The 14,159-nt window shown below is 50.4% G+C and overlaps 1 protein-coding gene across 1 annotated transcript in view; it reads right to left on the bottom strand.

Annotated features, from left to right (window-relative positions):
* Positions 1 to 14,159, bottom strand: part of Vwf (von Willebrand factor) — a 129,505-nt gene that overhangs the window by 49,066 nt on the left and 66,280 nt on the right. The window contains exons 19-26 of the mRNA XM_055609420.1: positions 10,075 to 10,178; positions 8,489 to 8,627; positions 7,666 to 7,800; positions 5,345 to 5,491; positions 2,453 to 2,593; positions 2,161 to 2,274; positions 945 to 1,101; positions 343 to 501 (exon numbers count right to left, since the gene is read on the bottom strand). Of these exons, the coding sequence (XP_055465395.1) occupies positions 343 to 501; positions 945 to 1,101; positions 2,161 to 2,274; positions 2,453 to 2,593; positions 5,345 to 5,491; positions 7,666 to 7,800; positions 8,489 to 8,627; positions 10,075 to 10,178 (1,096 nt within the window). The remainder of the gene's footprint in view (positions 1 to 342; positions 502 to 944; positions 1,102 to 2,160; positions 2,275 to 2,452; positions 2,594 to 5,344; positions 5,492 to 7,665; positions 7,801 to 8,488; positions 8,628 to 10,074; positions 10,179 to 14,159) is intronic.

The raw sequence follows: 14,159 nt of genomic DNA, 5'->3' as shown, positions 1-14,159 counted from the left end.
AGGAAGGAAGGAAGGAAGGAAGGAAGGAAGGAAGGAAAAAGGAAGGACTGCTCTATATGATAAATCCACAAAAGACAATTTAAGAAAGGATGGGGTGTAGCTAAGTGTAATAGCACAAAGGGCCAGAGTTCCTTTCTCACTTCTGCAACGTCAAAGGGCAGATGAGTCAACTCCAATGTGGCAAAACCCAGAGCTGGCTTTGGCGGAGAGATCCAGGCAAACAGACTTGTTTCAAGGATGGGTGTAGGGGAGGTACCCCTGACAGGTGGAGGCCAGGATGAAGCAGGAAAGAATACACTAAGAACCCATCCCTCCAGCCCGCTCTAACCAAGGAGGCCTCACCTGGAGGGCAGTGGGTGTGGCAGCCCTCCACGCACCGCACAGGGCAAGCCAGAGGCTCTGGGTGCTGGCATGTGACTGGGCAGGCAGGCCCACAGCTGTTATAGCGCCATTCGCACTCATAGCCGTTTTCCCGGATGTTCTTCTCTTCACAGCTCTGGGCTGTGGAGACAGAAGAAGAGATGGTAGCCATGGCAGAACCATGTGGCATTGAACAACACAAGAAGCCAGTGTCCCTCTCCTTCCAGAATTTCTCCAGAAGTCTCTACATATCCATTTTGACTCCGTGACCCTATTCATAGGCTCACTGTGACCTCCATACCCTAGTCACCATCTTAACCCTCATCGGAATCCCCACTTACTCTTAAGAAGATACGTCACCCCTGTTTTAACTCCCTTCAAAACCCACACGCCCACTATTTCTCTAAGATGAACTTTCTCATACCACGGCTCCATCCATTCAATCGGTGCCTCCATTGGTGCACGGGAGCTGTCCCTCTCTTCCACTGCAGTGCTCTCTGGTCCTTCCCCTCCCCACCCCAGGCTTTCTGGCCTAGGTACTTTTAGGGAGGTGCATCTGAGACTATGTGGACTTGGGGACTCACGGCACAGTGTGGGCGTCCTCCAGGCTACCACCTGGCCATGCTGGGCACACACATGGGCATAGGCAGCGATGGTGTCACAGAAGCAGGTGCAGTCCCCAATGGACTCACAGGAGCAAGTGTCGTAAATGCAGATGTCCAGGTATGGCTCAGGGTCCACCTACAAAAAGAACCTCAAGTGGCCTCAGCCTGAGCTGGGGTGGAGAACTCTGGCTTCTGGTCAGGGTGCAAGGGTGGGGGTTGGGAATTCCTGAGCCAAAGAAATGCAGATCACAGGTCCCAGAGAATGAATGGATAAAGAGGAAGTTTTCTTTGTTTCTCATCTGGATTCCATTCAGAAATACTAAATAAAGCAGGAATACTAAGTAATAATAATAAAAAAAAAAAATACTAAATAAAGTAGGGAGGAGTGTCCACACGCAACCATGATCAATCACAGTGACCACGTCTCACTTTTCATGTCTCCAAAGCATGCTGCTACACTCTCTGGTCTTTTCAGAGCCAACGAATTGTTGCTCCCAAGACGTTTCAACATCCCTAAGAGCCCCGAGTCCTGCCCCTGTCCTCATTCTTCCAAGTCAGATGCCACCAAACCATAGAACCTACATGTCGTTTGGAACTCTCATGGTCTAGAAATCTCTGGGTAGCTATAGAATTTAGATTCAGTATTCTACCCTTCATTCATATGTCCATGGTACTAAACAGCACACAATCACACATGCTCGTGCGTGTGTGTGTGTGTGTGTGTGTGTGTGTGTGAAGAAGTTCGAAGAAGTTCACTTAACTCTAGAGAATTCATCACTATCACCCGAGACAAAGAAACAAAAAGAAGCAGAAATAAAAATAAAAAATCAGGGACCCCAAAATCGCTGGCCAGAAAAAGAGTTTGTGTGAGAACTGAGCTCTACAGCGGCTGTGGACGGGTTTGCTTGTGTGCTGGTGGTTAGAGAGGTTCTGACTAAATCTGGACCCATAGCACAGTGACAAGAAGAGACAATGCAAAGAGAACTTCAGACCAAGAGACTTCTTGCACTCAAGGAAAGTGCTTAGGCAGCCATTGCTTTCCTCAAAACCTGCCCACGTTCTTTGTCAGGTAGAACCCAAGAAAGGGCTATTGTGGTTTCTTGATTCAGGGCTCCCGCCTAGTTAGTGTTCGAGTTAGGCATTCACACTCAAGGCCTTTGGACCGTTCTGCCTCCCTCCACTCGCAAAGCCTCACCAGCCTGTTGCAGCCCTGGAAAATGTTGCTGGTAAGGATTCTACAGGATGAGTCCACCGCTGACTGTTTCAGGATGTTGTTGTGGCAGGTGGCAGGGGACACGTCCAGTGACAGCTGGGAACAGGAGAGAGTACCAGAGAGGCCATCAACATCAGGTGACCCTGCTGAAGGGACTCAGCCCAGAAGGACACAAAAGACCTAGTTCCCCAGCTCTACCCCGGCCTATCGTTCCTGCCACCCACAGCCCTATGAGAATAAGGGGACCCTCCACTTACACAGACCCCAGATGTACCTTTCTTGTGTCAGCACACTGTGAGCTCACTTTCCAGGAATTCCCAAAGTCAACGGGGTCTTCCTCTACCTGAAGGCTGCTGCTGGTGAGGTCATTGTTCTGGACGCCATCAAAGTTCCCACACAGGCCACATACCTGTTCCTGGGTGAGAGGAGAAAATGCACACTGTGAACCCTGGCACACTCTCTGGGTTGGGGGAAGAAGGTACCAGAGGAGGAAGAGCAAAGGGGGGAAGTGGAGGAAGAAAGAGGAAGCCGACAGGGCAGAGAGGGTAGAGGGACCCAGAGAAGAAGCAAGGTGGTCAGCAAAGCCTCACCCTCACCAGAGCCTTTCCCTCTGCTTCCACACTGCCCCAAGCAGAGAGGTGATCTAGCACAAGTCTCATGGTCAAGGGCAGAAGAGGGAAATAGGCAGTTTAGCCCTAGAATCCCCTTGTAAATCATGGCAAAAAGAGGAGCAGGCACCACTGCTAACAGGTGAAATAACAGAGAACCAAAGAGAGAACACAACAATCCTGCTTTGCTGCAGGCAGGGGAGTCCCGTTACCCAGAAGACAGCAGCTTGTTCAGGGGAGCAATGAAAACTCTACAGCATGAGAAATATCATCAGGGAAGGGCTAACTCAATACACCTTCCATAGCAGGCACATTCACTGAGTCCTGGACAAGCCTGATCCTACAGAAACCATCAAGAAGAACCAGGGAAGACAGGTGATCTTAAGCCAGCTCTGCTCTCCATAAGTGGTCAGAACCCTGTCCTGGGACAAAGGGACTTAATGGGAAGATGACTTAATCCATTTTGCAGTATTTGGCTTGAACCACTTGTGTAAGTCAGTCATTGAGAGGTATCTAAGAATGTTCCCACAGCTAGACAAAAGTCGTGGCATGTACACATGGCTCCAAGCCCTTGTTAATTACTAAAAACCTCCTCTTTGCCCACTGGCCTCCTTGATCCAACTCTGCAAACATCAGTCACCTCAGGCTCTTTGCATATCTTATTCCACCTGCCTGGATTCTCTCCCCAAATATTTACAATCCTTACGAGATTATTTGACAGAGCTTATCAAAGTAACCTAAAATAATGTCCCCATAAGAATATAATCTCCACCAGGGATGTCCACCCCAAATCCAGTGTATCCTACAACTATATTCAGCTGGATGGATAGATGGATGGAGAGAGAGAGAGAGAGAGAGAGAGAGAGAGAATTTTAATTAAAATAAAATTAAGCAGGCTAGGCGCCTGAATTGCTCTGACTTCCTTTCTCATAATGTGACCCCTCTACAGGAGGCTATTTTCCCTCCTCTGTCCACTTTTTCTTCACTCACCACTACCAGGAGACCAAACTACAGATGGAACTACCCAATCCTACACTTTCTGCCTCCAAAAATAATGAGGGTGGAGTAAACCTCCCTTCTTCTTAACTCAGAACACAGAGTACTACCCAGGACAAAGGATCTTGGAACAGTTTTGCTAAGATCTTGAGACAGGAAATTGTCCTTAATCATCTAGTGAGCTGTATGTGACCACAGGCTGACAAGAAGGGGACAGAAAGAGGCAGAGGGTGACAGACAGAAGCATGGGGTTTGGGGCTGGGGTGGGGCTGAAGATTCTACTGAATAGCAGCTCATCTGAATATGGAAGGTGGGACCATGAGCCAGCCAAGGAGTGCAGCCAGCCTCCAGAATCAAGAAAGTGCACTTGCTCCTTAAAGCTCCATAGGAATGCCGCCCTGCTGACCTCTGAACCCCAGGACTAAAATATAATGCACTTGTATTCTTTGAAGATACTACATTTGTATTGATTTGTCACAGCAGTATGAGAACACACACACACGCGCGCGCACACACAACTGATTATGTTTCCCTTGCTGTACTCACAATAATGCCTGGAACTGTCCAATACACTGAATAGAAACATATAGTCAGGTTGCTAGACCTTTCTAGAAATGGACCAGGCAGCCACAGGAAAGCGCTGCCCTCACTAGACATAGACGGCACTGTGGGATAGTGTAGAGGCCACTCTCAACACAAAGAAGTCGGCCTTCACACTAAACAGAGGCCCCTGTCATATGTGCACCTCTTAGTGATGCCTTCAGAACCCCCAAAACTACGAGAACCCACACAAAGATGCCGTCATCTTTCCCAGAAAGGTCTTCGGCAAGTTAACAAAGTGCTCTCCAAAAGAGCTAACCTGGGACCCGGGGAGATAAGTCAGATGGTGAGGTGCTTGCCACACAAGCATGAGGCTCGGAGTTCGGCCCCAGCACCCACATAAAAAAGACATCCAGGTAGTGTGCACCTGTGAGCCCAGCACTAAGGAGGCAGAAACAGTGAGTGCCCAGAGCTCACCAGCCAGCTAGCCCAGCCTAGCTGAGGAGCAACCTCAGGTCCCAGTGAAAGACTTTACCTCAAAACATAGAGTGAATGGCTCCTGAGGAATCAGGCCTGAGATTACACACTGGCTGGTCTCCACATGCACACATGTACCCACACACACCTGAGCATGCACACACACGCATGTACACACACGTGCCTGTGTGCGAGCAGGTGCGAGAGCCCGGGCTCACTGATAAGGCAACATCCCAGAAAGGATGGCGGTGCTCTAACATTATGTACGCCAGATTTGACTCTTCGGGCTAAGAAAGCTAAAGCAGAGCTACCCTGCCTACCCTTGCTCTTCTGCCTCTGTGCAAACAAACCATGGGCCTTACCAGGCTCGTCAAGACACTGCCAAAGCTGCCTCTGCCCTCCCTGTGTGCCACCAACCCTCCGTGACTATTTAGCTTCTCTTGCACGGGGAGCAAGGAGGCTGGACGAGGCAGAGAACCACTGTCCCCCAGTACAATGGGGTCCACGTGAATCACAGGCAAGATACGGCAAGCAGGGCCACTGACCTGGTACCTGTGCTTCAGGACCACGGAGATGCTGAGGTGGTGGTCCCAGACCACAGAGAGGGCTTGACCCAGCAGCAGGATGACGTACCGGCCGGACTCGACCACCTCAAGGTGAGATTCGTCTCTCAGGGGCCTTTTAACATTCACCTGAAGGAGGAAGGAACGGGGAAACAAGGTGAAGAAAGGCTAAGTCGGGGGCTCCCTTTTTCACATCCCTTGTCTGTCCAGCAACACTACAGCTGGCCCTTGAGCCCTGCCTGTGTCACCAGCTACTTTCTAGCGAAACTCCCGTAGGCTGGCACTACACTCAGGGGTTTCTGTGTCTGTCTGACCCAGCATCCTCCCACGATGACAACATGGAGGTGAGAACACAGTGAAATTAAGCATCACCTCACAAGAAGGGAGGGTGTCCTGGCCCGCCCTTGGTCATCACCTATATGATTTTAACCACCTCTGTTCAACTGGATGAAAAATCTACCTATCTATGGCACTGAGCCCCCAACTCATCTTCCTGCGTCCTTCCACCCTCCGTTCTCCAGAGTGACTCCCGTCAGGAGTCAAGGCTGAAGGACTGCAAAGCTCCATTCCCCGGGAAGAGCTTCCAGAAGATGTCTGGCCCGAACCCATTGCTCTGCCAGAGTCATGTCCACTGAACAACCATGGAAGCCCACCACACAGCACTCAGCTGACTGTCAGATCCACAAAGCAGAGGCTGAGATTGAGAACCTGTCACCCGCCACAGACCCCCTCGCCTGAGAGGCAGGCCCCTCTCGGGGCTTGTCGTACCTTCGAGCTCTCCCTGTAGCAGACTGACCATCTCCTATCTAGCCTCCCTGCTGTCATCTACCCTGGAGAGAACTGAACTCTGAAACAGGGCTGACCCTGCTGCCTCCCAGCCAGCCAACTTGCCAGACTGTTTTTCTTCCCTGACTACAGAAAGTGCACTTCCAGTCCCCAGCTGTCCACGGTGGGTATTCACAAGGCATTGGGGTGCAGGCAGAGGCCACAGGGGCAAAGGAACCCAGTCTTTGGGAGTTTGTAGCACAACACATATCCAAACCAGCTGAACCAAATCTGTGACCAAGGCACAGCCAGCCACTCCGATTCCAGGGCTCTATTCTGATCTACTGAGGCAGAAGCACTTTATCGCTTCCTACAGAGGGACACAGAGGCTGTGTCTGCTGAGTCTGATCCTCTTTTCAGCGTCTCAAAAATATTAATCTGAAGAGCTGGGGGTGTAGCTTGGTACAAGAGTGCTTGTTCTGTGTGCCCAGGCCCTGGGACCCACAGGATTGGTAAAAAATAAAATAAAGTCCTTAAAACATAAAGGAACTAAAAAGCATCCCATAATGTCCCTTTAATGTATGCACATGCAGTCATGTCCACGCACCGTCAGTTTTGCTTACTGTAGTTTCAGTGACTACAAAAGTGTTGAATGGAAACAATCCAGAAGGGTGATTAAGCCTCAGATAACTTCCATCGCAAAGTACTGCAGTCATTGCTCTATGTTATAATTAGCCAACATTCACGCCTTACTCTGTCTACTAAATAATCAAACATCATCACCTGTTCTGGATAGTTTTATGTTACCTTGGCACAAGCTAAAATCAAAAACCTCAATTAAGAAAACGCCTCTAAGACTAGACAGGAGGCCATTGAAGAGAGTCCTTTAAAATTGTGGTCAATGGGGGAGGGCCCAGCCCATCCTGAGTGGGGCCATCCCAGGGCTGGTGGTCCTTGGTTCTGTAAGAAAGCAGGCTGAGCAAGCCATGTGGAACAGGCCAGGAAGCCACACCCCTCCACGGCCTCTGCATCAGCTCCTGCCTCCAGGTTTCTGCCCTGTTTCTGTCCTGACTTCCTTCGAGGATGAACAGTGACATGGGAGTGTAAGCCAAAGAAACCCTTTCCTCCCCGGCTTGCTTTTTGGTCATGGTGTTTCACCACAGCAATAGAAACCCTAACTAAGACGTTTTGTCCCTGTGTGGCTCAGAGGAACACTGTACGTGAAAAGGAAACTACTCCTGCCTGCCACGCTCTGCGCATCTCTACCAGTCAGCACTGCCTCCCCCGATAGCTACGCAGAGATGATGTACACCTTCTCCCACACACGTACCCACACTTGAACCACAATGGGCTCAGCTTTCCATAGTGGTCTGCCAACTGCTCTGCTTACAGGACTAGCTGACACGGCTGGACCTCATTCTCTACAGCGGCCGTACATTCTACCAGCACACTTACTAAAGGAGCATTTGGTAAACGCCCCTAATAAATACCAGGACAAAAGGGAAACGTAAGGGTAAAAGGGAGAGACTGGTACTCACCTCCCCATCAGACAGTTCAATCTCCCCTCCTTCCACAAGGATGGTGACCCGCTTCTTGCATTTCACGGAGGGATGAATGCAACCCTCACTTCCCACCAAGATCCGAAAGGTCCCAGGGTTCCCATCACAGTAATCCTGGGGAAAGAAGACACCAGGAGGAAAAGATTATACTTTCTCCAAGACCAGAAGATGGTCTCATGACTTCTGGGGTTTTTGAATACATGTCAGAGAATGACATCAGAAGTGCCGCATGTGTAGGACAAAGAAAGAGGTTTCCACGGAGAAAATCTCTGAGGTGTCCAACCTCACAGATGAGCCTGGTACACGTGGTCAGGGCAGTGGCATGGCGATGAACACAAAGTAAAGCAGGGGAGCTCGAGGGGACAGCACATATATCCACATACAAATACACATATGAACACACACCTACCCATATAAATACACAGGCATACGCACGTGTGTGAAAACATAAACACATGAACACACTCACATACATGAAGTCCATCCAGAATCACCACCCCCCGTACATATCCTGGTTTAGGCGTCTCCCAATAAAGAGCCGTCTTTCTGCATCTATACCAGTGCTAACAGGGCCTGGGGGTGGCCTGAGCCCACACCGATCCAGCTCAGAAAATGAAAACCTTAAAACTTCCTCTACCTGAAGGTACCTTTGGGGAGGGGGTTAGGAAATTACTGACAAAAACCAAACCCTAAAGTTCTTCCCGTAAACGGAACGTGACCCGGAAAAGTCCCAGGTTGCAGGCAGCACCCCCAGGCTATGCTAGATGGAGTCGGCACCCCATCTCCTCACTCTCCATCTCACCTGCACCAGAACATACTGGCATTCCCCGGGAAACAGGTACTTGAGTCCATCAAAGGTGAGGTAGTGGGCCATACCGATGGCAGAGCAGGTGGCGTCACACATGTGGTTCGTACAGTTCCACCTCCGGTCCTGGCAGACACTAGGAAAAGCAATCAAGCGTGACTGATTGGCACCTCGGGTGCCAGGGCCTCAGTTGGGTCTTAGGGAGCAAGGATGCAGCAGGGGACGTGGAAGGCGCCAGGTAGTTCACCGGGTAGCGTCGAGAGGCTGAGCATCTCTACCGCCTGTGGAAGGAACATGGGCCTCGCAGGCCCAGCACAGAGTCCTTGGGGGAAAGGGAAGCCAGGCAGCTCTTCAGTTCCAAGGAGAAAACAGAGGTACGGAGTGAAGTGGGTGTCCAGGGTAATCCGAGACGCTGAAGAGAAGGTGGGAGTCCTCTCTGAGCCATCTGCTGTGTACCCACTAAAGTGTGGCCTTGCCCTAAAAGCTATGGAGTGCCTGAGGTTAGCCACAGGGTCGTTGTACCACAGACATACTGATGTTAAAACCGCTCTAGACCAACAGAGATCCGCAAGATGAAACAGCAGGGGTACCCCGAGGCTGGAAAATAGAGTGTTCTGTATGAGCACCGCACACTAACTGAGCTCAATGGAACAGTTTTCTGCATGTGGTTATGCGTTTATATCTATAGTGATTTGCTGGCCACGTGTTCCACTCCTCACTGCTGATCTAGGGAAGCTGATGTAGGGAAGCCCACTCATGCGTCAGAGGCGGTGAGCTCAGACCTCAGGCGTTCATCCCTCCCCACACCTCTGTCCACATGGACCGCTAAGGCTGTCTATAGCCCAGAAGTGAAAGGCGGGGCGAGTGGAAGGAGGCAGAAGGAAACCAGTGCCCCTCAAACCGCCGCCTCCTCCAGCCCACTCTCAAAACACCAACAGAGCCTGTGGGAAGAAAGGGGCCTTGAGGAAGAACAAAATACATTTACTCAGCCTTGAGGAAGAACAAAATACATCATTTACACAGAAATTGATGGCATGTCATGTTAAGTGAATTAAGCCAGACTCGGAAACACAACTATCGTGTTTTCTCTCATATGCACGGTCTAGGTTTATCTGAAAGATACAAACATAGAAGGGGGACTATTTGGGGAAGGGGAAAGAAGAGCAGGAGCAGGGAGAGTAACAAGAGAAGGTAGCACCAGAGAGTATAGATGCACGTATGTAAACGTCATGATGAAATGATTGCCTTGTACAATTAATAAAATAAATAAAAGGAAGAAAGAGAGAGAGGGTTGAGGAGGACCTCTCCGACCTCACCCCACCCCCAGCCTGATCATTGTGAGGGCTCTGTGGAAGAAGATCTCCCCAGGACAGAATTTCCCATCTGTAGGGAGCAGCTGTATGACTTAGCAAAATGATGGTGAGGGGGCATTTCACAGATGAGGAAACAGAGGCAAGAAAAGAGTAAAGAAACAAGCACTCGGGTTCCCACAGGGTGTGAGGGCAAGTGTCAAAAGTCCTGCGTCGCCCAGACCCTCATGCCACCCTTGATGGCTGGTCCTCGGGGTGTGCCTGGAGCCTCACCAGCTGTTGCAGTCGATCTTCACTGTCTCTCCTGGGGCGTACTCTCGGCCTTGGTGGAAGCAGGGACAGCGCTCCAAGGCCACACACTTGTTTTCATGCCGGACCTAAAGGAAACCAGGGACAGCTGATGAGAAACAGTGCTGGCTCTGAGCCTGACAGAAGCCCAGCATGAAAAGAGGGACTGAGCCAGGGGGCAACAAACTAGCCAGGGCGGGAGTCAACACCAGGCTGGGGTATGGCAGGCCTGGGCGCCTTCTACACTGTGTCTTCCTAACATCCAAAGACACAACTGCCTCTGCCCTGCTGGGTGACATCCCCTGGGACATGTCTGCAAAACCTTCAGACACCCACGTCAGAAGCCGTGGGAGTATGGACACCAGACCCAGCCGTGCCACACAAGGGTGTCTCCGGAGGTCGTGGGAGCTACGGGTGAAGAATACAGGAGAATTCTTTACCAACGAACTGAGAGGTGAGGGAGAGGAAAGCAATCACATTTTCAGAGCCAGGCAAATGATGCCATTCTTAAGGAATCCCCGGGAGCTGGTTTGCTGAGGAGGAGCGCTAGGGAGTCCTTCAGAGGACTCTTCAATGAGGAGAGCAATGCCTGTCTGAGCTTTTAGTTTTTTTACATGGGGAAGAAAACTGTATACACATGTGGTCCAAGTTTTATTTCTGTTAGCAAAGCCAGAGGGAAATAGAGAGATTGCCTCCCAACGGTGAGCTGGGATAAAGGAGTGCTGGGTTTATTTCCCTTTTTGGTTTTACATTTTTTCCCAAATGTTCTTTGATGAGTAGGTGTCATATCTAGAATTAAAGAAAATGAGTGTCTTAGTTGCGGTTTCATTGCTGTGAAGAGATACCATGTCCATGGCAAGTCTTGTAAAGGCAAACATTTAATTGGGGCTGGTTTACAGTTTCAGATGTTCAGTCCAGTATCATCATGGCGGGGAGCATGGCAGTGTGCAGGTAAACATGGTGCTGGAGGAGCCAAGAGCTTTACACCCTGATCTGCAGGCAGCCAGGAGGAATGTGTGTGTGTGTGTGTGTGTGTGTGTGTGTGTGTGTGTGTGTGAGTGTGTGTGTGTGTGTGTATCACAGTGGATGTAGATTGAGCATTTAAGACCTCAAAGCCTTGCCTCCACAGTGACACACTTCCGCCAATAAGACCACACCTCCTATTAGTGCCATTCCCTATGGCCAAGCATTTAAATGCAGGAATCTATGGGGGCCATACCTATTCAAACCACCACAATGGATATCATGTTTAACAAAAAAAAAAAAAATTAATGAGCATTTAGTGCCCTGGAGGAAAGACTAAAGACTGGGCAGAGGAGGCATAGCAAAGCCAGGCTAAAAGCATGTCCAAGATACGCAGATGAGGTGACCTTCCTTCCAAGGTCACCCTTCCCAGTCCTGATGTTCTGACATGCTAACCACAGAGCAGCTGTCCCTTCCTCCCACCTCCCACCTCAGGGAGCATGCTACATGTCCTGGGTCTGCTAGGGACAAGTAGGTAGAAAAAGGGACAAGAGCTTTGGGCTCGGTGGACCTAAGAAGCACCCCAAGCCCACCCTGACCCCACTGCCATGATCTACTGCCACCCCAACCAAGGGCAGCCCTGGACACCTTCACCGGCAGGACCTCACCTCAGATGTGCTATAATGTACATTGATCATATATCCTCCCCTGTTACTCTCTCCTGCCCCTTGGGACAGCCTAGGCAAAAGAACAGAGCTGCTGTGCTCCAGAACTTCCTAGCTGGCAGGGAGAGGTACCTGGCCCGGATGATTCCCACTCCAGAGATCTGGCGAACTCCCCTGAAAGCTTGAGTTCCTAGAGCTTCAAATTACAGTGAGCCCTGGGAATAGGAGTATGCAGAGGATCGCCCTATCAGAATCCTAAGTTTAAACTGTGCGTGTGCACACTCATGTACCGGGAGGTGGGAAGATAGCTCCTCCCAGTACCGCATCTGTCAGCCTCTGGAGGTCTCCTCTAGCCCCTCTTCCTCTAAATGAGAGAGCTAGGAAGATGCTGCCCCACTGTGCCCTTAGCAGTGCGTAAGCCTAGGACCACAGTTTCTTGGAAGACAGGAGCTGAAGAGACCAACAGAGAAGGCAGCAGGTTGGTAGGAGCAAGGAGGAGCTGCAAACATCTCTCTCAGAGAGCCTTCCAAGGTTCACAATAAAGGGTGGGTAGGATTAGGGTGCGTGAGGTGGAACTCACAAAGAATCAATAAAAAGTTGAAAGAAAAAAAAATTTATTTTCACGCCCACACCCTCCAAGCTTTGTCAGTTTAGGCTTTAGTCTGAGGTCTGCCACCTAGTGGCTACCATAAGCATAGCAGGCACATGCAGACTTACAGGTGGTTAAACCAGCGTTTAGGGGAAGGGAAACCTAGCCCTGCCCACTAGGTGTCTCACCTCTGAGAGACACGTTTGGTGAGGAGTTCCCAGGCCTCCTGGTGTGCATATTTGCCTGTGCCTACCTCTCACTGTCAAAGAACCCTGTGCAGCCGTGCTCCAGATCTCTCAGCTCCCGCTTCATGGAGATGGAAGCGACCAGCCTTCCTCCAGCGGACAGAACCTTAGCTCTGTGATAAGACAGCATGCCCCCACTGTACCAACAAACCCTCCTCTCTGGGTTCTCACTGGCCACACACACTCTCGACCCGACTTTCGTTAGCACCATCACGAACTGGCAGCTGCCCTATCAAGACAGGAGCTCTGTGTTCAGTGAGGGCTGCTATCAGTGGGGACAGCTCCACAGGACGGAGCTGGTGAGGAGGCAAAATGTGACCCTTAAAGGAGAGGTACCACGTGGGAACTTCCTGACTGGAGAGAGATGACATACACGAGCCCAGTCAAAAACACTCAGAGATCGCCAACGCCTTCAAGAGATCCCTGGCATCTGAGAGCCACGGGGGTAAAAGAGTGGTGCAGGGCATAACAGTAGCACTAAGAAACGGGCCAGGAAGCGGACAATCAGGTGAGCAGCCCGTAACTGAGCTATGTAGCAAGTCGCTGAAGCCTAGAGTTTGACACGAAGGCAGCCAGCCCTGCCCAGCGTGTCCTTTGAGAAGACCACAGTGGTACTGAGACGAAGTTTATGAAGCCTGCAGATGACTTCGGAAAGGGCGGCAGGAACGCCCAACATGGGTTATCGACTAGTGACCATTCAGTAAACGCTGTCCACACTGAGGACACCATTCTCTGTCAGTTCCAAGGACAACTATGAGGCAGAAAGAATTGCTTTGCTGCCCTTCTCTGGAAATTTCCCTTCATTCCTCACTGTTCACTGTACAGACCCACTCTCCAAAAATGTTTGCCTTCGCCTGTCCTGGGGTGCTCTGCTCCACTGGCAGACATAGCTCGGCACAGCTGAGTTTTATCACATTTTGGTTAGGAAGAAAGTAATCTTATCAGCTAACTCACACTAACACGTGAATGACTCTTCCTGTGGGGATCTCGCCATGCTGGAAGCTCTTAATAAAGTCTTGCTCGCTAACCAGAATGAGCATGTGCCCATCGTATTTCAGTGAGACTGGCGAGGTGACAAATTGTGAGTGTAGGAAGTGTTTTTTTGAGAAAGATGGGCTTTCTTGGATCTTACGAACATGTGTAACTTGATAAAGCACTCACTGGATATGCATGAGGCCCCATGAAATCTCTCGTGTCCAAAACTGAAGCTCATTCCAGATGGGACCTTTACCTGGGATCTAGTTTTTAAAATGATTGTCTGTGTCTCTTAGGCCATCCACGGACCAGTAGCCTGAGCATCCTTCACAGCTGACAGGCTGTTCCCTAATGCCGGCAGAGCAGAGTACCTGTCTGAAAGATGTAGCTGCTAGAGTTCAAAGGATAACTCGTCATCTCCCAGACAACGGTGCTTCACTTTCCCCCAGAGGCCTAAATATTTGCCACCACCAGTGTGCTGGCCAGAGAGCTAGGAACCAGGAAGGAAGGGTTCTGGCTCTGCCCTCGGCTCTTACAGAAAGCTGCCACTGTAGCTGCGCTCTGCTGCTGACTACTGGTGAAATCAGTTAATACCCTAACTTGAAGGAGTGGCATGCTCCAGGCAAACAGTTC

This window comes from Psammomys obesus, unplaced genomic scaffold (genome assembly GCF_907164565.1).
Source record: "Psammomys obesus unplaced genomic scaffold, mPsaObe1.curated_primary_1811, whole genome shotgun sequence".
NCBI classification, from domain to species: domain Eukaryota; kingdom Metazoa; phylum Chordata; class Mammalia; order Rodentia; family Muridae; genus Psammomys; species Psammomys obesus.
The sequence above is the reverse complement of the archived record's forward strand: the minus strand, read 5'-3'. Positions and strand labels throughout refer to the sequence as shown.